This window comes from Micropterus salmoides, unplaced genomic scaffold (assembly GCF_014851395.1).
Source record: "Micropterus salmoides isolate LMB-PRFRI ecotype aquatic unplaced genomic scaffold, ASM1485139v1 Ms_hic_scaffold_1, whole genome shotgun sequence".
NCBI classification, from domain to species: domain Eukaryota; kingdom Metazoa; phylum Chordata; class Actinopteri; order Centrarchiformes; family Centrarchidae; genus Micropterus; species Micropterus salmoides.
The window spans coordinates 18,680,282-18,705,284 of NW_024040040.1; the positions used below are offsets into that span (position 1 = coordinate 18,680,282).

General features: G+C 40.3%; 1 protein-coding gene across 1 annotated transcript; it reads left to right on the plus strand.

The window, feature by feature from the left end:
• Positions 1 to 110: 110 nt before the first annotated feature.
• Positions 111 to 11,014, plus strand: LOC119904801 (transmembrane protein 182-like). Its single transcript, XM_038721483.1, has 5 exons — positions 111 to 580; positions 1,769 to 1,865; positions 1,950 to 2,078; positions 2,158 to 2,295; positions 9,726 to 11,014. The coding sequence occupies exons 1-5, from the start codon at positions 398 to 400 to the stop codon at positions 9,986 to 9,988; spliced, it is 810 nt and encodes a 269-aa protein (XP_038577411.1). The 5' UTR covers positions 111 to 397; the 3' UTR covers positions 9,989 to 11,014.
• Positions 11,015 to 25,003: the final 13,989 nt, after the last annotated feature.

Here is a 25,003-nt window from a genome sequence, read left to right on the forward strand (position 1 = left end):
ATAACATGATTATCTTATCTCTCTGGCTTCTATTCTCAACGTAACACAGCTATTTTTGTGTGAGTGAAAAAAACCCTGTAACTGTATCCCCTGAAACTCACCAACACATGATGCAAGAGTTTATTTTCATTGAAGCACTTCATGCACCTCATTGGTCAGTAAGGCAAGTGAAGTGCAGTCCAGAGGCTTGTGTTTGTCATGGTGGTCACTTATTTCTTGCAGCAGAAGAGTAATGGACACATGGATGTACAGTTCAACCAAATAGTAAATAATAATTCTAATCATTTAACATGAAATGCTGTAGAGAGCAAAGAGAGCAAAATGGCTGAAGAAAAGGGGAAGTGCAGATTTGCAGCTACAGCAAACAGTCTGGATAGAAAGACAAACGGACTGAGACATGTCTGCTGCTGAGAGGCTGAAGGTGCTACTCTTCTTAGCTTTGTTTTTCGGAGCAACGGGGTTTCTGTTCACACTGCTCTCCTGTGGGACGGAGTACTGGCTGCTGGCTGCTGAGTCCTGCAGCCAGCCAGGGGACAGCTATGGAGGAAGTAGCCTGAGCGAAAGGAAGGGCAGCACCAAGGTATTCAAACTGAGCACTTCTGACAAGTTCATTTGTAAAGATAATTTCAAAGAGGATATTCAATGAAATGCATCAGAATAATTAGGAAAATAAAATCAATAACCGTAAAAGGAAATAAAAATACATTAAACTAAGAATACAGTGTTATTGTCACAGTAAAGCAAAAATAGATTTCAGGAATTAAGTGATATGAGAAAAAGTAATGCTTCAAGGGTAAGGTATTTTTTGTGGTTATATTTATTTAAAAAATCCAGAAATAATATTTTTCCATTCCATTTTCTGCTACTCTATACTCAAATATATAATATTGTACTGTTTACTGCACTACATTTATTTAATAACAAAAGCTACCCAGTTTTATAAAAACTAATTTAAATCGGCTCCACCTTCGCCAGCTGCAACATTAAAGTGATGAACACACAAATGCATCACTTATTAGAATCTAATAAAATATAGTACTATTCCTCACACACTTGTAATCATCCTACACAACTGTTTCAGTTCATGATTGTGTTTCACTTGATGATCAGCACCTGTTTAGTATACTGTAATCATACACCTGACAACATGCTTACAAAATCCGTGAAGTGTACATAGAAGAATATATGCTGTTTAGAAGGATATGGGTGGTCACACCAAATCTAGATATGATTTAGATTTTTTTGTCTTTTCACTCAATTAAGTAAAAGATCTGAGTACTTCTTCCACCACTGCATATGTCTTGTTCATTATATGTGCATGTTTTGATAATTGTTCCATGTAGCATAGAGTTAGCGTATTTTTTGAAAGACATTCACTTTTGAAACGTATGCTCATCCACATCACTGACAGACTCTTGCCTGTTCACTGCAACCAAGTAAAATCTTTTCACGGAATTTTTTTTTTACTTTATTCTTCAAAATCTTGGATTAAGATCAGCGATAAACTCCGTCAGCCCTTCTTTAGTTGTGCAGTTATTTGAGCACTCCTTAATACCTGTGTACTCTGTAGTTGTCCCCTATTGACTCTTATTTTATTGATGCACACAATATTTAATTTTCTGCTGGCTGCGGTTCACTGTTTTCACAATCATCAACCAAACACTGCCTATTTACAGACACACATTTTCGAAACCAAATACAGACCATTTAATGACTACAGTGACATATTTTTCAAATGTATTACATAGTTGGTTTTGTGATTTATCAGGCTATACATGGTGTGAAGATCTTCCATGAGGGTCTGTTTTGGCGGTGCTCTTTCCTGACTCTTTCAAATGAATACTCTATATGGGACCTGTGGATCTGTAAGAACCTTCCCATTACAGTTGTGTCAGACTTCTGTGTGTTTTTGCAAAACGACAGTATCATAGTGGCTTCCTTTCTTTCAGCAAACCAACCACCATCAAAGGTCTGCCAGGCCGCTTTCCTCTTCCCGTTTCCTGTTAATGAGCCAATTGGATCATGGGTGGAGCCACACGGTTTACCCACAGAACCGTATGAACACCACTCTGCCATTGGTTGGTATTATTCTTTCCTATAAATAACTTATTTTCACATTATGATCTTTTATGAGGCCTCATTTTCCCCATCTCTCAGTTTTTAGAACCTTCTGGAGCATCTTCCTCTTCTCAGGCTTGACGGGCGCCGTCATTGGTGGATTTGTTGTTATCTGTGCCGGCCCGCTGGCCAATCAAAAACTCTATAAAGTGGGTGGGGCCCTTCAACTTTGTGGAGGTGAGGACAGATCAGCAAAGAAAAAGTTTTAAGTCATTTCCTGGCTTCACCAGGAACACATCTTGGGTGAAGTCAGCTAAAATGGGCCTTCAGGTAAAATGGGCCAAATAAGGTTGGAGCTTTATAGCACTCACTCACAATCAGAAATACTGATCTTGAATTGTTGCTACAACACTAGTTTACATGTAAAAATAGTTTTGATTGGTCTGAGATTTCTATTGTGGGCAGGGCACACCCTACATGAAGTACATCAGAGAAATCCTTTGGAAAATGAGCTTGACATAGTAAATTTCACTCATCACTAAAGCAATTATAAGTAACCTTACCAACAAAGCAAAATGTTTATGAAAGATGTGTTGCATGCTCTTTCAAATACAAATAGTTAAAATTTGTAAAGAAACTTAGATTTATGTGAAAATAGTAATTTTAGATACTTTTTTAGCTTGCTAAACCAGCGAGCTAAAATGGGCCACGTGCACACACACACTTACTGAAAATGTATAAAGAAATTGAGCGTACAAAACAAGTTCATAGGTGAATACGTATCTATCCATGTAAAACCTAAAAAAAAAAATTAAGTTACTTTACACACAAAACCAGCACAAAGACACCACTATGCAAAAACGCACACACAACATTTTATTGCATGAAATGTTTTTAAGACGTTGTTACTTTGTCACACCTAAGACAATAATGTAAGTTTCCTGCACAAATTTTAATGATTTCAGCTAAAATGACTGTGTTGTTCTCTCTTTACATTAACCTAAACAGCTGGCCCAATTTACCTGAGATCATGTAAAATAGGCCAGAGGCAACATGCTGATACTCAAATTCTTATAATTACAAAACAATTATACTTTTTAATAAATATATATATTTTTTTACAAATAAATGTTTAAGAGACCCATGCCAATTTATTAAAACATCATTAGATCTCATCTCATGCATTGCTAATTAGATGGTCTTTTTAGTCATTTACCAAAAAGTGAGTCATTTTAGCTGACGTCACCCTATATTTAATTATTATATGTTTTTCTTTGCACACATCAAACTCTAACACATCATAGCATATTATAGAAACACTCAAAGTTAGGCTATATGTTTGAGCATGTCCCTTTCTACCTTTCAAAACAAGATACAATATTTCATGCTATAATAAAACATAATTACACACTTACATGCAAAAGATTTATATTGAATAAGGCTCAGCTTGAAGTTCATTTGACAGAACTTTGGTTTGCTGTTGAGTAGAATCCTCTTTGTGTACAGAAAAACATTATACCGTATATTAGAATTTTTCATTGTGTTTATAAATTACATGTGCCATTTTTTACTTTTGTACTTGTATAAGAATCACGAATTGGACCTGAAACTACCCTGAACCAAAGCCCCATTTGCTTTTGAGGTAAATTTATGAGACGGTTATTGATGAAGTCTCAGGATCTATGAGCAGGCAGAGACCCACAATGGATGGACTGAAAACCCTTTTAGTTCAAGTTCAACTTGAATTTCATTGTGCAGCCCCGTGTTTTAGAATGACAAATTAATAAACGTACATTGAAGTGCTGTATCCATGAATTTCTCATAAAGGTCTACAAAGGCCACCGTCCTTGCTGATTAAATTTATTTGGACACAGAGAATCACCGTTACATAGAAGTCAGCCAGTTCAGAAAATGTTTTATCTGAGTGTGAGATCAGAAGTGACATTCATGGAAAATTTCATCTGTACACAAATAAAACTTTAGTGCAGTAATGCAAAAGTGGAGAGTCTCTTCCAGTCTGGACGCAGCTGGGGGTCAGTTGACTACACCTCCTTGTTATTGATATGTCTTGGTTTAAAAAAATCAGTAGGGTTAGAAGATGAAATGAAGTGTTGCCTGCATTTGTGGCTACACATGCTGCTGCTGAAAAACATAATAATAACACAATAATGCATGCTATGTAGTAATAATGGAAATGAGGTGTCCAGCTATGAAACACATGCCTGATGGGTTTCTGCAGCAGAGTTTAAAGGGCTTCAGATTACCATCATACTTTCTGAACCCCAAAATATTTGTTTATTCAAATAAAACCACATTTTGGACATTGTAATCTTTAGATCGTCCAAAGTGGCTTCTTTAACCCCTTAACTTCCAGTTTTCCACTAATATTTCCTCTTAAGTTGCTTTCATCATATTTCACTGTCTGAAGGTATCATGTTTTGCAGTCAGCTTGTTGCAACTCCTCACTGAAGCTTATCAAGCTGCTTGAAATATTTCGACTCAAGACTCTAATTCTTTTTCGTATTTTGAATGGCTGCACGATTTAGATGTCATTTGTGTAGCAGTCCTTCTTATGTGTTTGTTGCTATTTATATAATTTTTTCCCCCCATTAAGTCTGGCTCAGTCTCAACATTACCCTGGGTTGATTAGAGGATTATTCGGAGCACGGTGCTCTGACTCCTCAGCAGTGATAGAGAACAGCATGGGGATTGCCTCCTGGCCAATCAAGGTGTGACAACTCCGATTGTCTCCAATGAAGGCATAATGCTGCGTTCTAGGCAACTCGGAACTGGGAAATTTCCAACCTCCCACTAGAAAAACTATCCTGGAACGCCACCTGAAGTCAGACTTCCTACTTGTGAACTTGGAGAAAAAATATCTACCCCGACTTCAGGAGTAGCAGCTGAATTACGTCACAAAACAATGTCAGTGCCCATGGAAGCACACACTGTAAATGGTAAACCATAAACTAAAAGGCAACAAAAAGTATATTTGCATGTATTTAAATTAAAATAATACATACGATCATATAGTAAAACCTGTTCTGCATACATTGATGTAGAAATATGTTAGGTATATTAGGTAGCTGGCTACAGTAAAGAATCTCATAAAGTCATCTTCTCTGCATAAAGGTTATTGTTAAAAACATTAGGAAGTGTAATACTGACTTGAGGGTTACCAACTGATGTAGCTAGTAACATATAGGCTATTTATGTCAGTTGTTGCAGTTAAACTGCCATCCTTTTAATTAACACCTAAAACACTGCTGAGGGTGCAACTGTGTGTACACTTTGTCACAGTCAGCCATGGCTTTCGTTCACTTTCGGTGTCATGCACCATCATGCACCTGGAACGCTTTGATATCGGAAGTCAGAAGTTTCAACTGGGAAATATCCCAGTTCTGACCGATCTCGAATGCGGCATAAGAAGAGGTGCGAACTTGCACCCCCAGGCAGTCTGATGCATTCTGAACCTTCCTTTTTGTAGTGCAGACACACACACACACACACACACACACACACACACACACACACACACTTTCCCAGACATAGTCAGCTTGAAGCTCTGTCCTTTGAGACCTTCTTAGACCTCTTTGCTGTGTCTCTTGTCTACTATGAAAGTGATTGAGTTTCCTGGATCTTAGCACAGAGTGAATATAGAACCACTTAGTGCCTAAAAAAACCCTTCTACCCCATATCTTTTTTTTTTTACCTTTTTGTTGGCCATCGAAGAAGCATTGGTTTGTTTTTGAAGAGGCATTGTTTCATTAAAGAACTTGGGGATATTTAATGAAACAAAGGGGATATTTTTTATTTTATTATGTGGTTGGGAACTGTGTTTCAGGCACCTTTCCCCTGAGGCCTGTAGAATCAGTACCGCCACATGTTTGGTGGTTGTGTGTGTCCTATTTTTTTTTTAATTTTAGGTTAAAAAATGTAATTGTCTTCAGTAAAGTTTGAGACAGGGAGGGGGTTTCTTCTAGTGCCCTTGTTGAAGCTCTTGGCTGAACCTCCCCCCCCGAGGTTTCCTTTCACCAGTAATTTGGTGCTTGGGGAAGGTGGGAAGATTTCCCAGAATTCATTTTCCATATTGTAGAGATAATTTTCAACAAGTTACAACAAAGTTGACAGTAATCTTGAATCTGACCTCGAAACATTGCTAACCCATCACCCATTATCAATATCTTCAGTCACAACAGATCCAGGCGCATCTGCTGCGTCATGTCTGCCAAACCAAAGCGATTGCTGTCTCTGACCATAAATCAAATGTCTTGCTTAACATCCACACAAAGAGCACATTGTGTGTGAGCCAACATTTGCCTCCAATTATTGTCTTTGTGAGGGAGGTTGCAAAATAAGCCCAGAAAGATTAGTTCAAGGTCCACGTGTAAGTTTTCAAGACTGCTCGAGCAAAATTGTGACATCAATTTCACATAATTAAAAGTTTTTTTAAGGTACAATCTTTCATTTACATCTGATGCACAGATAATAAAAAACTGAAGACTGACACACAGCCACTATAAAACAAATGAGAAGTTTTGTGCTCTGGGAATGAATGAAAGGCTCTGAGCAAAGAAAACATTACCTGCTGTGTAACTGTCTCCGGCTCTGCAGGTTTTGTGCTGTCCTGCAGAGTAAGGACAAAGGAGCAATAAAATGACAGTGATAAAGTAAGACAAACAAAATACAACTACATAATACACTATATGAATAAACACATTCTTATTAAAATTCAACCAATTTAATAATAATCTGGATCAAGCCACCAAGTTCTTAAAGAACTCCAGCACAGAGAGAGGAACAGAGAAATAAACACATATAAACGCAGCAGTTTGGCAGTTCTGGACGCAGAATGGGCCACATCAGGTCCGGATTCTGCAGACAGAGAAACACACATGAGCATATCGCTCTCAAACACTGCAGGTTGTTCACCAGTCACGAGCTGTGAAACAACAGCACGGCTCTGTTGGTAAATAAAAAGGAAAAGTTATGTTGCGTTCTCTGGCGGACCTGGATCAGCTGTTAGCTGTTTACAGGGCTAACGCTAACGTTGCTACGTGGCTGTGTTTTAATGTTTTAATGACTGAGTCCGTTTGTTTTGGAGAGGAGACGACCTCTGAGTTAATTCGGCTCCAGGTAGAACCCTGTCAGGGCTCTGAAGTGGAGCGGACCCACAACAACTCTCATCAGCTGTTAGCTGTAATGTTAAACACTAGCAGGACTGAAGTTACTGCGGCTGTAATAACGTTATGCTTTATTAAATGTCACAAAATAGATATTAGATATAATGTCAGTCCAGTGACTGTTACCTGACAGCCGACCTACCTCTCATTCTCTGGCGCTGGCAGTCACTCAGCCTGCCGAGTGAACAAAAGACTGAGGAGGACCCATGTGAGCGGTGAACGAGTCGTTCATTCCTGCTCCACAGTAGCTGTCACGTGACAAATGAACGACTCAGACCTAGAGACCCACAATTGAGTCGTGAACTAATCAATTCTGTTTCCTGTGCTGCCTGCTTACCCCAGCCCTGTAGCTGAGCTGTCACGTGACAAATGAACGACTCAAACAGACCCACAGTTGAGAGTCGTGAACTAATCAATTCTGTTTCCTGTGCTGACGGAGCCCATGCAGCTGCCGTGTGACGAGTGAACGTAAGAGTCCAAGATCCTTCACACATGCGTGAACATGAACAAATCACTCCGTCTGGCTGGTATTACGTAGAATGGAGCCGAAAAAGCAGTTGAAAACAGAGCATTCAGAACAGGAGGACACCTGAGGTTTTTGCTCATAGTGATTTCTTATAAATGATTTAACCTAATTTTTTAAACTTTGGCCATGTTTAACATGACATCCAATATTATAACATTGTAGATAAGTCATAAAATGTGGAAAAGCATAATAGGTCTCCTTTAAAGGGGCATTATGTAGTTTTCAGCGGCCATTAGTGGTGCGGTTTTAAGATTGACACCAGGTGTGTGCTCGTACACGTGCTCGCTTGAACTTATGAGCGAGCAGAACCCGAAACACAACTGCTTTCATACAGAAATACCACAATAAACGCAGGAACACCAGCACGCAGGCTGTGGCTTTTCACTCAGACATGTTCAGGCTCTGTTACTTTCCCGTCCCGTCTCAGAGGCAGATCAACACCAGCTCCGTAACGTTACTTCATTCAGCGCAGCCAGCCGCATATCGGCACAATACTCCCTAAAAAAGTGAAAAGAGTGACAGCGGCTATAGGCAGGCAGGGAGAACAGACAGAGCTGGAAACTCAGGTAAACTCCCACTGCAACGCTACAGTAATAGTTTTATCAGCTGCAGGTTGAACTAATCCGTGCTCGTTACATGATCACGGTACATTTTCTGCATTTAGCCGACGTGACATGCTACTTCAGTAACTATCTTTATTATCTGTGTATCTTTCAGCAATGTCAGCACAGCTACATGTATTGGATGATAGTGAAACGGTTAGTGAGATGGACTGGATAATAAGACTAGATGGTGTCACTCTTTATGACAGTTAACGTTAGACCGCAGTAAGTAACTTTACTGTAACTAGTGATAGTGGATGGCTCTTCCTCTGGGTTGTTGTGGCCGTTTTGTTGCAGTGTTTTATGTTATGTGGGTCACGTTAGTTACAGCGACTGAGGTGGAGAAGCTGTGTACCGAGTAACGTTTTGGTAAAACCCATAGACTGTATATAAAAACCACAATTAACCTAAACTTAACGTTATGAAGCAGGTCTGAGCTAATGTAGCGTTAGCTGGCTGCTCCTGGCTGCATCACTGTAGGCTAACATTAGTAAACAAATCGATCCACATTTGCTTTTTACAGTTACATCCTTTCTTGCAGGCTAAATCCACTGTTGATTTACACAGGATAGTAACATAGGTCGCGTTAGTTGGTGAAGTAACATAGAAAGCTAACGTTATATAACTTTGCACCGGATAACATTAGCAACTGCTCGGCGTTAGCCTGCGAGCTAACGTGACTTTCTCTGTGTTTCTCCAGCTTTACTAATGCTCACTTTGTTCTTACTCGACATCATCTGAACCTGTTTGGGCTTCAGCACATAAACCTTTATTGTTGTTTTGTATCCTTACGTGGAGCCTGTGTTTTGCTGGGAGCCAGTTGTTTTAGGGTGTTAGTGGACTGCATGTCGTTAGCTGCCGTGTTGTTGCTGTAGTCTGAGAGAGGCTCGGGAGCGCGCATGGAGCTGAATCCGACCCGGACACTTCACATTAAAAGCAGAATAGTGGCTGATGCAAGCAACGGAGAAAACAGGCGTGTGCTTCATTTCTAAGTGAGTTTTGAGCCCATTGACAATAAGGCAATGAAAATTTGATTAATTTCATTGAAATACTTACATATAGTCCCTTTAACTATTTTAAGGGACTACATCCATTTTTGGGTGATTGGTAAGCAATATCTCACAAATGAACACTGTATATCTGCTAACACTTCAACATATAGTATAAATATTTATAAAGTTTGTTCTGTGGCTAGTAAAAGAAGAAAAATGTTTTCACATGGGACACACACACACACACCAATTTATTGCATAAATTGTAACATTTCCACATACATGTGACTCTGAGCCAAGTTTTGCAAACATTTTGCATTGGAATGATGTAACAATTTGCAATAACGGAAACTGCCTTTCTCAGGTCTGTGCCTGCTTGCTGTGGTGGTGATGTATCTGATGTGGGTCGAGGTCCTGGACACTTTGGAGCAGTTTGCCCGGCATCAGAGAATCTCCAGTTGCCCCTCTTTCCACCTCAGCATCCAGCACGGTCCTTCGTTCCTCCTGGCTCCCGTCGCTGTCTTCTTCTGCTTGCTGGCTGGCCTCCTCTTCATCCTGGTTGGTCGGAGTATTCAGGGGATACGGCTGCATAAAAGAAACAAGATTCCTGATTCTTCCAGAATCTGATGTTTAGCTGTCATTCCCTCTTACATATAGTTTATTGAAATGTACCGCTTCACCAAGGATGAGCATCTTGTATTGAAAATTGCAATGAAGTCATACTCCAGACAATGGCCACAGACTGTTGGTATTCTAAGGTTGGGATGCATTACAACTGCGTTGGCCTGGGGTACTGGCTCCAGTCTGGCCTCCACAAGGCACTGAAGTGGACTTTTGTTATGCTCATAGGCTTCTTAGAGTTTTCTTCTAACAACCTTATGGAGCAATAAATATGATGAAATAATGACCCTCCCTGTAGTGCCACCAGCAGGACATCTGCTCTACATATAATGCTCTTGGTTAGAGTGCATTTGAAATGTATTTGTGAGAAATCAATGAGAAACTATAAGTTTATATAGGTCTTGTTTTGACAGTTCAGAGTTGACACTTGAATTTCATCACTGAGACAAATTTCTTTATCCTCGTTAATAAGCCAATCAAGTTTTAGTCATCTCAGGAGCTGATTATTTCCGACAAAGAAATATTCAGCTTAAGAATTTCTTGTGTGCACGTGCAGGTGGGGGTGGAAAGTAAATAACTTTTTTTGTACATATACTCAAATAACTAAAGGCCCTGCACTTCCACACAGGTGATTTCAATTATTCTGCCTAATTACAGAACTCTAGTTGAGTTGTGACTGGGGAGTGCCGTGATGGGAATTACATCAAACTAAATGTACCAATAAACAGTCTAAAAGGTGCACGTTGTCCTAACCCGAGGTTTAAGCAGGCAACATAGGTGAAAACACCTGTGTGGGTATACCTTGTTTGTGGGGAGGTACTTTTTATGCAACTTTATAATCATCTAAATCACTACATTTCAGTGGGAAACACTGTACTTTTTACTTCACCACATTTAACAGTTTAAATGATACATTGTTATAATCAATCAAAAGTTGGTAAGACTAGAGCCTACCTCAACCTTTAAATTTGGCTTTAACAGTAATGCATTAGTAAAAATTATCCAATAAAATAATAAAGACTCTTGGCAGGAGCCATACTTGAATTATTTTGCACTTTAACACTTTTACTTCATGATATAGAATATATGACCTTGCTTGTTAAGGAGTATTTTTACACTGTTGAGTTACTTCTACTTGAACTGGATATTTCCAGCCCTGGCATAGAGTAGTACTCTGCACCACATGCATATAAATGTCAATGTTGTTACTCTTGTGCTGACATAATACCAGTTTTAAGGAAGATTTTTTTTACAGAAACCTTGTCAGGAACCTCTTTTATAGGTATATATATAAAAATGTACTGAAAATAAGAACCCATACACAGTAAATAGACAAACATCTGGGTAGGAATGCACAGAAAGATGATTGACAGGTGGTCACTCAAACCTCTCAAAATCACAGATGTGGATCTTTCCAATTACTTCCATCCGGGAGGATAATTGGAATCCTTAATTTGAAGATGGTCATTATAAATGATTTTTCCTAATCGATTTAACAGATCCCATTGTGATTAATACTCCAATACTCCCGCTCTGCTTTTATCATAATTGATAAATCAATTTTGACAAAAGTGGAGAGAAGAGGCCTGCCTGGCTGCTGGTGTATATGTTGAAGGATTGAGTAGATTGAGTGTGAGCGGGCCTTCCTGTCAGTAGGACATCAGGTTAAAGCTCTGAAATATTGGGTCAGAGGGATGAAGATGATAATAAATTAGACTGTCATAATCCATTTTCTGACATGAGGGACATCTTGCATTGTGTGTAACACACACAACAGCCACTAGAGGACAGTGTTGTCCCAGGATAATGTTTGGAGGCGTTTTCTACCCTCATTAAATCACTTTACCCAAAGTCCTTACAATGATGTCCAACAACAAAAGTTGCAGTGTTCGCATCAGATTAGGCCTACAGAGATAGAACCAGGAGAGAAATTTGTAAGTGATAATTAATTCAACTCCTGTAATTTTCCTGACAAACACAAGAAAATTATTTTTTCCCTTCAAGTTCAGTATAGTTAACATTATATTGGAGGGAGGAGGGGATCATGGAAGCCCACAGTCACACCTTGATAATTGGAAAAGGCAAACAGAAGTGAGACCTTGCAATGAGAGTGACAAAAGGGAACGAAAGGGAGGGGAAAGTGGGGGAGGACTGGGAGAAAGAGAGAGTTGACACTGCTCATCAGCAAGTCTTTCAATATTCTTTCATGTCTGACGCTCCTGTGCCTCTCCATCCCTTCTCTTCTTAATCTCCGCTGTGAACTAGGTGAGTATAATTACACCTGAGCATGTCACATTCACTTCCCCGGCCCTCACCGTGTTCAAACATCTGTCACCCTCTCTCCCTTGTCACACCGCCGCCAACAGCTAACAGCCAACAGCCAACAGCCAACAGCCAACGCAGTCATGGGTTTAAAGGTTGATCTTTAATTTTCTAATTAATGCGAGGAGATCCAGTCATATCACTTGGTTTCAATCTTTGAAAGCAAGAGTGTGGCAGATTCATTACTTGGGTCCAGGAGTGGATGCGGTGCTGTTGTAGCTGTCAACCTTGGACTCACACACACTTACATATATACCCACTCCACCACCACTTGTTCTTTACATCACATCATCACACTGGGTCTTTGTCCTCAGTAAATAGAAATGTCCACAGCAATTACTATAGAGGCAACAGAGACATCCCAACTCATCTCTTTTATGCTTTAAGAGACATTTTGCTGTAAAGTTTAATTGAAATTCTTACTTGTGAGTTTTGTTTGTAGTTTTTTTTTTCCAATTTATGAAGAGACAGATTTTTATAAAACCTCATTTTGTTCAGGTCTGCCAAGCTTTGAGTTTCTACTCATGCATGGGGCTGAAGTAAGAGTGATACTCAGCATTTAAAGAGTTTACAGTGTTTTTCCATAGCTATTCCAAAGCCAAAAACACAAGAGCAAAAGTGTAAGGATTTAGCAGTGTGTTTATTTGCTCTATGCTGCAATTAGCATGTAGAGCTAGCTTACTGCTGCAGTAGTAACAACTGCCAAGAAGACCGAGAGTTAGCATGTCATTAACTAACTAGTTTGTCGGGTTATGGGTTACATTTAAAAAAAAAATATATATATATGCTTAAAATATCAGGACTAACTACCTCTACAGTGCAATACAAGAATAATGTCATTTAGATGGATTATCAACTGGTTATGCTGATTTTCGCCTGGGACATGTAGCCTCCATCTTTTAGCATGATGTTGCCATTATGTACATATTTAGCACCCCTGCAGCTACAGCTGGTACAATCTGCTAGCAACAATTGTTGTTTCTGCTTTTGTCTACCTCTGAAATCAAGAAGAAGAAGAACCCAATATTTGAAATGATTAAGAATTTCAATAACCTGCCACTGTTATCATTGAACCCTGCCTGCATGCCATTTTAATATTAGCCTGATCTTTTTAGTGTTTTGAGCCATTTCATTAAAAAAATGTTAAAGGTCCTATCATCTGGATTTTTCTGCAGTGCTGAACTTCTGTCTCCCCTTTCTGACAGTGAAACTAATTAATAAAATTGATTTTTATGTATATAGTGCCAAATCATAGATGTTATCTCACTGCACTTTTACTTTAATATTACAGAGACTGTACTCTCTGTAATATTATTTACAGAGACCCTACAATTCCCACCATGGGCAAGCACTTGGCAACAGTGGCAAGGAAAAACTACCTTTTAGCAATAATACTAGCAAATACTGGGAAAGGTATGCAAACAAATTATATTGTAACTACACTATAACAACTTTACTATCTAATATTCCTTGTTGCCAAACCCAGTCAGAAAGTACATTGAATTAGATATGCAAAATACAGATTTAACTGCCCGTGATAGGCTTAATCTGTATGAACTCATTCGGGAAGGGCTTGAATGTAACAAACGTTCTTTTACATGTCTTTGAAGTGTCGCACTGCATCTTTAACAATGGCTTAAACGAATATGTTAAAAAAGTTGATCGTAGTGACAAACCCACAGATATCACCGAATAACAGACTAGTAGCTAGTGCCTAGCTGGTGAAGTACGGATGTACTTCCTGTATAAACCACTTCCACTTCCGATCTTCTATCCGAGTACAGATACAGAGATAGGCAATGCTGTCTCTACACACCTCTAGAAGTTGGTGGAGAGCAAAACAGAGTTGACAGGAGAATAAATATAATTTCTTCTTCTAATTAAAGATTGTTAGCATTTGGAGAATGATTTCTAAACATGCCTAGGTTGCAGCTTCAATGCTCTAAGCAATACTACTGCTGTAATGCTATTGATGTTGTTTGCATGTAACCATAAAGAGCATAAAGGCAGGCTCAGGTGTTCACATGTCACATGTAATGTCTCTGAAACAAGCACACAATGTAGTATAAACCATAAATTATGGTGTATAAGAATGTTTCTACTTTCATAATCTAAAAACAAACACAACAAGCAGCCACTAAAAGCTGGACACAGCCTTTACTGTGATCCCACCACCTGCCCTGAACCTTCCCCTGTTCACTCTCCATGTTGGTACACTCTGCTCTACCTCCACATTACCCAGAGGCCAACCCAGGGGGTGCAATTATTCAGGCCTTTGCTCAGCCAAGTAGAAGAAATTAGCCTCTTCTCCTGAACCAAGACCTTCTAACCTGCACCAGGACCCCGGGCTGCCTCTCTGACTGGAATGACCCCCTGTGACTTCCCTCTCCAGACCTTGTTTTCCATACATATGAGCCTGAGCTGGCCAGAGCCACGCTTGGCTGCCATATGGGCTCTCCTTGTCCCGGCTGGCAAAGTGGAGCTGGGGAGCTGCAGGCTATAAAATATATAAAAAACACCCCCACACCTCCACTACCGCCCTGCACCACTCCTGGAAGGATGCTGGTATCCTCGGGCCAACGATGCGCTTTTACAACAATTCAACGCCCAACGAAAAGCCCAAGAGGGCGAGCAGCCGGGCTGAGATGTGTCATTCTTTGTGGTCTTAAAAGCTGTTCTTACAAAAGCAATATGAAAAGTTTAATTTAGGAACAAGACTAGAAGTTGTGTATATTGTCTATATTTCAAAGTTTTCATAATACTGCAGGTCAGTAACTAAACGAGCAATGGAAAGTTATAAAATCAATGATGTCGATGTCACGTTCTCAGGGTATAAGGGCAAAGAATAAGAGCTTCTCTCCCTCCTTTTATTCTTCACTCAGTATTCTCTGTAATTTGTCCTATTCTTTTCTCCATTAAAATAATTTTGAGTCACAGGTGATTCCATTTACCACGTCTGTGCTGACAGGTCCTCCTCTCTTGCCTTTTCTTTCCCCTCTCCTCCTCCTGTCTGTCTTTTCCCACCTTCCATTTCATCTATTCAAGCCAGTCAGAGGTGGATAATGAGATATGTGGCCTTGCACTGTGCTCCCTGACTCTCAGAGTACAGTAAGGTTTGATAATTGCCAAGCATTTGCAGTTGCACTGCAAAATCTTCCTGCAGCCGTGGCTGCTGTTATAGGGGGAAAGTACAACAGTGTTTAAGTAAATTGAACTGTTCAGCAACGTATTGTTTAGCTCCTGACTCTTTGGTGTCTAGAGGTATACCATGAAGTCAGTTGGCATTCACCAGCCCAGCGTCCCTAGTAGTTAATACCATATTATTATTATTATATATTATTAGATGAATCTGCACGTCATGATTACCATCCAGTGCCACTGCTGGAAGTAACAAGTCCTTTATATAGCAAGGGGGCTAATAAGGGAGGTTCAGGCGATGGATGGTGTATAGCACATCTGGCTTTCATGCAGGAGACCAGAGTTTGTGTCCTTCACCATAGGTGTCATTTACACTGGGGACGCTGGGGACTTTTTGAAAGCATTTGTTAAAAATGTTCTGGAAAATGGCTTCCTCCAAGAAATGTTAACTGACAAATGAAAGTGCTATAAGCACAATAAGAAAACATGCAATGCAATGTAAATATAGAAGGAACAGATCTGCATCGTCCAAAAAATGTAACTTAAGCTAAAAAAAGAATTTACTGATTTCTGCATCATATTCCATTATATTATTATATTCTGAATTGTCACCTGCCACCTGAATTTTGTGCCTTCCTTTATATAAATAAAGACATATCCACCATAAATTGGTGCAGAAAATGTCTCCATTCACACAATGTTGTAATGTTAGTAATACACTAACACTGGGCTAGACCACCCGAAATTTTAAAAGAAGCACAGGCAGTTTGTGCAAAATAATATCTTAAAGAGGTGGTATTATGCTTTTTTGGCTTTTTCCCTCTACTTTATTGAGTTATATATCTTTTTTTGTGGATGTAATAGGTTTGCAAAGTGAAAAAGCCCAAAGTCCACCCCAAAGGGAGTTCCCATCTCCCACAGAAAACACTGCTCTGAACTGCCTGAAAACAGCTCGATTGTAGTCCAGCCTTTACTTCTGTAGCCTATCGGCATCACTATGTAACACGCGTCATAATGCTAGCCCAGCAGCTAGTGTGGCACGCCCTCAAAAACTCTGGTGGAGAAACACACTGAGCTGCAGCACACACAGTGACACAACATGCGCCCACTGCCTCCCCTCACCTCTACCCTCCCTACTGAATATTAGATACCCTCCAGTCAATGGACATAAAGTTGTTACTGTGATGTAGAGACAGTGCACAGTTAAAACATTACATATGAAGGATACATTTATTACAAATTTGCACTCTAGGTTGCTAAGGTGGTTCGGGAACATGTATAGCTGAACCAAAACCCTGGTTACCCCTTACTCTGCTTCTGATTGGCTAGTAGTCTTTAACTAAGTACTGCGCATGTGCAACTAAGATCAAATAGAAGTGAGATGCTTCACTCCGTTACTAAAACGGAGCATTCAACACACAGGGTGAAAAGAAGTGCTACAGCAATGTCAGTATGACAAAACAATATGGTGTCGAAAATGAATTAATTATAAACCTGAAAATGAGCATAATATGACCTCTTTAAAATCTTTTCCCATCACCATTATCTTTCTCAATAACCTAACTTTCCTACTTTAGCCAAGTAAAAAGATGTCAGTATTTGGATTTCCTGAATTTCTTACTTGACTTAAAAACAGGAAAATTCATGGAAATATGTTCACTGTTGACTTGAAACAACAGAAGACCAAACGCTAGCTGCTGCTATCTTAGATGTTGCTGCAAATAAGATGTGTTATTCTAATACCCATATCTACGGTAAACAACACATAGTTTTTATCAGTTCACTGTGGGGAGTGTTAACAGAAGGACAGTAATAAACCAGTACACAGTTAACACCCAGTCTTTGGCTGCTCCGAAAAAGCCTGTAGTCAAGTCTGCTAACTATGTTTACTTAGCAATTTCTATGGTCATCAGATCATTATTCCAGCAGCTGTTCATAATCACTATACCTCCAGTAAGGCTGCGCAAATGTCTTTATAGCAGCCCCAGTTAAGCGGCTATATGTGTCTGGTTCTGAGTGGATCTCAGACCCACCATGTCTGGCAAATGGGTTACGTCAAGTGGATTCAATTTGAGAGCTTAATCCATTATCTTATTTCATATGATGAGTGAATATCCCTCTTACAGCCTGTCTGCACTGCATTCACTCCTTCTCTTTCTCCTCAGTGCCTGTCTGCTCTTAGCTCCTCACAGTCCATTCTGTAGTCTCTATATCTTTCCTTTCTAACATGTCTCTTACCTTGTGACTACAGATACCTGGGAGCTGAAGGCCTTATCGTGGCGAGGACCAAATGAGGCATAGGCGGAAACGATGGCTTTTCTTTATCTTTGGCCCCTCTCTTCCCCAGGCCACTATTCCATCAGGTCACTGTGTGTACATTCAGAAGGGTAAACTGATTCTATTGACCTAGTCCACAGCCTTGCCTCACCTGGGCCTCATAGCTCCAAATGGGCTTACCCCTGTTTCTATTTTCTCCCATCCATTTCCTGTCTTTTTTTCTTTGCCTCTTCCCCATCCCTCGCCCTTTTCCCGGAGAAAACGATCAACACTGTGTACTGGAAGAGGGAGCGAAAGACGGCAAGAAAGATTAAATCCAAGTTTCTTTCATCCATGAACGCTTTCATCTCTTTTTTTCAAACAGAGGGAATTATCAGCGCTGCAACCGACACAGGCTTTTGATGAGGGCGGTGGCGCAGGAGGGTTGCGGTGGGGGTCGGGGGTGGGTGAGGTTGGTGCTGGAGTAAAGGAGGAGCGGGAGATGAAGAGGAGGCGAGGAGATGGAGGGTGGGGCGGGAAGTTAGGTGGTTGCCGATCGGAGAGGGAATCCACTTCCCGTGCATCCTCAGTTTGTAGGGTTTCAGGGTTTATCTACTGAGGGCCAGGGGTGCTCCTCTTTGTCTCGCCTCACCATTTCTCACCTTAAGAGCATTTGATATCGAATTAGGCTATTGCTCAAGTGTTGCAGTCACTCTTAAAATACCATTCGGAAAGTCGGCGCACTCCTCAATATCTCAATCCGACTTATGGATTGAGTGTAAAAGAGTCAAAACAAGTGAGTAAGACATAGACCTCTGCAGTCAGAAAACAGTGACTTAGGCTACTGGCGCTAAAGGAACAGTGCTAATCCACCCTTCCAAAAATGTAACCAAAACTAAACAGATGATTTCCCCCCCTCCCTTCTGTGACACTTGGCATGACGTCTAATCTCCACTGTTCTGAGTGTTTTTTCATTAAATTTGTGTCAGGACTAATTTCGAGGGGAATGAATACAGATGTCAGGATGCCATCAAATCCCATCGCGGGGCCTTTAATGAGATAACAGGCTTTAGTTAAAGAATTAGCGCTATTGAAAAAAAAATGAATGAGATTAGTTCAATGGGATGTGGATACAGAGTGGAACGGGGACTCTGGCTGTCGAGAGAGAGAGAGGAAGAGAGAGGAGAGACCAGAGTCATATCAGACCTGCCCTGCCAAATCGCAAATCTATTTCCGACACTGGTATTAATTATCAAACTAAAGCTGCTGTTGCATATTGATTCATCAGGGTGCGCACTTGTATTATCTCCTATTAAGCAGGAAAAATGGAGAGATTATATGAAGCCTTCAGGGGTGTTTTATGGATCCTGTGAGACTGTTAAACCATGTCACGGACTCCAGAGCAACAAGACAAGCTCCCTGCGTTTGTGTGTCTGTGTGTGCGACCCTGCATCTTATGTGGGCTCGAATGCATCCTTAAGCTTTAAATTTGATTATTTTGGCGAACATTTTTCAATTAGCCCTACAATGTTTCTGCGCACAGAAATATGTCGGTGTGCAAGCATATCTATGTATGGGGTGGTGATGGCGCAATGGATATGACTCATGCCTTTGGTGTGAACGACTTGGGTTCAATCCCCCACTGTAACCCCTCCACCATTGTGTCCCTGAACAAGGCACTTAACCCCTCGCAGAGGTGTGCGGGTCAGCTAATTGAATATATGTAACATGTACATTTAAGACACAGGGGCAGACGTGATATTTAAAGCTGAAAAAGCAATGCATGCTGGCGATCTAAAAGGCGATAAATAAATTCAATATGAGGTCATCTTATAATCGAAGGCCCTCGATATAGTTGGAGTTATGAGCTAATTTCACAGCAAAGGTGGGGCGCAAACCATAGAGGCACAGTGAAGCGTAGGTTTACATCACTGATCTTTGCCAGTACATGTTAAAAACAGAACAATGAGCCAAGCAAAGGATATATATAGTCTACAATACTAGCAGTGCAAATTTGAGCAGGCTGTGTTTATTGATCCCAAACATCCATTGTACCAATGTACTGACGTGGCTGTAAACTCGCGAGACCGTGAGTGTGTCAGTTGCTTGTGTGTGCGTTTGTTTGGCATTTTAGCCGCTAAATGACCTCAGAACTCATCGGAAACTTCAGGTCTTTGTGTTATTTTCGTCTGGTCTTTGTAGGTTACATGAAGCATATTCATATAGCTCCTGGATAAGTTCAAATTCTTTGCACAAGTTGAACATTTTCTTGTGAGTTCACATCTTCCCCTCAATACCACTTGTGTCTTTCGATTAACTTTCTATGCAACTGTCCTGCCTCTCAAACTCAGTAATGCAGGACTACTCGTTAGGGTTGGGCTACAGGATGGTATATATCTCGCAACGGCAGAAATGTGTCTATCCGTAGAGATTTGTCAATACCTTTTCCACCACGGGAGCATTCCATTTCTGCTATATATTCGGAGCAGGCTATGTAGTAAATCAGGCCTGGATTCTCGCATGATATCACAATAGTCTTGTGATTCACTCATGATTTTCTCCTGATCTTGCAAATCCAGCTTGCTAAGGGGACGTGATTTGGTCAGCAGGACTGCTTACCAGTTGATGGTGATAATGCACCTCTAAGCTGGTTTGCCAACCACTGCAGAAGAAGAGAGTGACAAGAAAACATGGAGGAGGAGAGAGAAATTGTAAATACAGAGCAACAGGACTTGTATTGAAGTTCCAAATTAATGAAAAAAATAATCAAAGGGATGAAGTGCGGTTATCTTAAACAATTTCTTTATTGCATTAACTGGAATTTGTGGAACAATCACTGTATTCTGATGAATATCAATGTGTGATATAAAATTACGTGATAGAAGATTTAGGCCATTTAGATCTGAGTAAAAGAAGAGACTACATTTTCAGAGGAGAATCTTTGACTCTGCGGTTTTAAGTGAAAGGTGGTTTAAGCCTTCAGCAAGCCCACTGTTGACCCATTGCTGACCTTGAAAATGGCAATGACTAAGTCCGGAAGGAAGAACATATATGCAGTAGTCCCCAGTGGGAGTCCTTTGAGACAGGCTGACTGCTCTTTAAGTAGTCAACATGTAACTGTAGTGGGGAGTGAGGCAAGCTCTGTCTGTGTGATAACACCATAACAATTGTCATCTATTTCTCACAAAAAGACAACTAAAGAGCATGCAAGGTGTGAAAAAGAAACAAACCCAATGGACAGCATCTACTGCTGTCCAGTGCGATGATAAATCCATCCACATTGATCGACGCATTCCTCAAGGAAGGGAGGATTTGTTTTGCACTTCGTATAAAATGAGAATTGTTGGACATAGAATCCAACGCTCAGCATGCCTGAGATTATCAGCAGAGGAGGTATATTACAGTCACTGTGACCGGTGTGGGTGGTAGCCAAAGTTTTGAGACACGCGCGTGCACACTTCACAAATAATGAGACCTCCAACGGTGTGACACCCATTTCACACATCGATGGCATCTGTGATTGGGAAACATATGTTTGTATTGATGTATAATTATGAGCACTGAGTTCCTCTACTTCCTCTAAGTTGGTGGAAATGACTCTGTGGTGTGTATGATTGAGTGTGAGTGATACAAAAGACAAAGAGAGCAAGGGAGATAGTGTGATGGAGAAAGAGCATCAACACCCTGCTGACTGCACTCAATCACTTTCTTAATTATACAGTGAGAACACAAGTCGCTGTCTGTCCGTAACCAAAGTCACAAATTCATTGCGAGATATCATCTTCGACTTCTATATCACCTCCCGACTTTCCACAGTCTACTATTCAGGTGTTACACAAGTAGCGGAGCTGGAAATATAGTGATTATACAAGAGGCGTGAAAATTGGCGTTCACCCTGCCGTTGTGATTGGGTGTGAGTGACTCTGCGGCTGTGGGTGTCCCTCTTTTGCCAGGCGAAGAAGGTGCGAGAGAAACAAAAAAAAAAAAAAAGGAGGAGCAGAAGAGGAAACCTGAAAGACTTAAAAATTTAAAGGTGAAGTGGGATGGAAATGGGAAGAGAGACAGATAGATTGGAAAGGGGGAAGGGTGGCGGCGGTAAGAAAGGGAGGAAGTGGGTGAGGGGGAGGGGTTGCAAGGGGGGGAGGCGTCAAGGAGGACGAAATGAGACCAAATTTTCTTTGGCAATCTCCGTGTTCCTGCTGCAGGTGCTGGGGCCATTTCACTAAAGCAGGGCCAGACGCGAATGTCATTAGTTCCTGAGCCCCAGGTGAATTTGCCACAGTTCCACATGATTAACCCAGATAATTGTGTGTTGATAGCGAGCATGGTCGATGGAATACAATTTTCGGGCCCAGATTCCTAAACAAACAGCTCAGCAGCAGCATGAGCTGCTGCGGTGAGCCAGGGAGACGGGATAACAGTGGTGGTGGCAGCGGTGGCAGCAACACTTGTGATGCCCGCTGCGTTCACGTACCAAGCTCTTCAAAGAGAAGGGGGGTGGGTGGGGTGGCTTCTTGAAGAGGTGGGGGGAAATAAGCCAGGTTAGCCGTGGGTGACACTGAGAGGAAGTGGCCAGAAACGGCGTAATTTCATTTACTTTCATTTCATTCACTCCTGTCATTTTAGACATCCACTTTATCGCTACTTTGCAAAAACACAGCAAATCTAGATATCTAGATTTCTGTCTATAACAGACAGGGCTGTACCCAGGATTTTAGAAATAGTGAGGTCATGAGTCTAAATCCCCTCTCAATAAAATACTTACTACAGACACAAAAAAATAAAAGTTTCTAAAATAGTTTCTAATTTTTTGTCTCAAAATTAAAATTTAAATGCTGTTTAAAAAGGCATCCCCACACTGCCACGGATAAAAAAAATAAATAAAATTATTCATTTTATTTTGGTCAAATTTCAGCAGATACAGAGCAACATTAGCATTCATTTGGACTCGTGTTTCCAGCCATTTGATAAATGTAAGTCCAATATTCACTCTCCTTTTAGCTCTATCTGTCTCTTTAGCACCTAATTGCTCCAGTATGTCCGCAAGCTAATTGCTAACTTTGTTGTGCTAGGGCTAACAGAGTCTGCGATAAATACATTAAATCTACCATGTGGTAGCTAGTTGTGAAATGCAAACACTCTGAAGGTTGCTAAAACCCCCAAAGTTTCCAGTGTCCTCCATGGTAGCTATTGTCCGGATTAAACGTAAAGTAATTACAAAAGGTTGAGAAAAAGATTCCCATAGCAATTGTGTGGATTGTCAAATGTCTGTTTTTTTGCTGTCTGCACTCACCCTTTAATTTTCTTTCAAACAAAACTTGCTGAGCGAGCATAAAAACCATGATACATACTGTGTGTTCTCTGGCTTATACGATTTATAGCCTGATGTGCTGAACTATGGAATTCATCAGCAGGGTGTGAGAATTAGCTGGAGGTGAGAGACAGAGTAAACACACAGAGGATGCAAATACATACATCTGAGAGGTGAAGAAAACATATAAACCTAGTGGTGTGAACATCTGACATTGTTCTGTTATTATTCATGTATGTCATAGCTTATAGAGTGGGAAACCAAATCAGCAGTCTGACTCCCATGACACACACCAATTGAGAGGTCTACATATGGCTGAGGTTAGATGGATGGTGCCTTCCTGGCTTCCTGAACAGTAATGTAATTTCCCAGAGTGCCTTGGGGTTGATGGGACATGCAGTGGAATATTTAGTTTTGTCAGACGATCAGTGTCCTTCTACTTTCTCCATAAGAGAGTGAGTGAGCGAGTCAATAGATCAACATAGCAATGTCAAAATAAAGTAAAAGCCCTTCATTCAGAAAGTACAGCAGTATTATGAGCAACATTAATTTCAAGCAGTAGTTTGACTTTTTGGAAATACAGTTGTTTACTTTCACTTTCTTGCTGAGAGAAAGAAGATTGATCCCACTCTAGCAGCTAGTAATGTTAGCTTAGCAAAAAAAAAATTAGGAAAACACACAAAATATCTGTAAAATTACAACTTGTCGTTTTTACACTTTTTACAGATGTGTTAATTACTAAGCTTTCGAGGTGCTGGTAGGAGGATTTTGTTACAAATAGAGCCAGGCTGGCTCTTTCCCCATTTCCAGTCTTTATGCTAAGCTAAGCTACTACTGGCTGATGGTAGCTTCATACCTAATGGAAAGAGGTGAGAGTTTTATTGATCTTCTTGTCTACCTCTCGGCTAGAAAGTACATAATCCCATTTGCATTAGAGTACCAAAGGAAAGTGCCTGTGTAAGTGCTGTATTAATAGATATTACATTAATAGATTGTTAATACTGATGCATCAATGCGCTTGTAACATTTTGCTTTTGTAGCTTAATTGAGATGGATCTTTATAAACTACTTTATACTGTAGGTGATTTAATCTACATCTAAAATGCATTATATTTTATTATAGCTTAACTAGTAACTATATGGGCCTACCTCACTAATATATCTAGTGGAATTATAATCCCAATATGAAATGTACTGGTGTTGATCTATAAAGTACCTTTAAAGTGGACACAAATATCTCAAAATTGTACTTAAGTACAGTACTCGAGTAAATGTACCACAAAATAGTGTGTCAAGAGGAAAGAAATGGACTTTTTTATGTACATGTGCAAGGAAAACATTTGTTTTGCAAATTGCTGCAGATTATTTTAATTCCATTTTAATGTTAAAACCCCATAAAACGGTAGTGTTTGTCAACTAAGTATTTAATAAAATATTCCATTTGGAATTAAATAGCAGCAAAAGTTGCAGAAAGTCAGACTTTGGCAGCTGATGCATCGTTGAAAATAATACTCAGCATTTTGCTTGCCTTATCCTGGATGATTTATCGTGAGAGAAGTAAATGTAATACATGTTTCTGTGAACAACCCCCCCTGCTTAATCTAATTGGTGCTAACTACCAGTCCACTGTCTTGTGGGGTATAAAATGAGGATTGCATCAGGTAAGAAAAAAGAAAATTCAACCTGTTAGGCGCTGACAACACCTGTTTTATGAGAGGTATGCGCCTTAATCTGTTGTTTTTTAGGCACGTGCATGCAGCCTTGAGTCCTAGGAATACGGCTGTGTAGCCTGCCAAGTGAATTCGTAAAACATCATCAAAGAAGAGGATGAGGGGAAAGAAACACTGGGGTTTGTGTTTCCAGCAGCAGAGAGATAAAAACAAGTCGGGGAGCCAGGTATGGAGGGGAGGAGAGAGTGAAGGTGCATGAGAGAGACTGGCAACAAGGAGAGAGGAGAAAGAAAGAAAAGAAGCAGAGACAGCCAATCTCCCTGG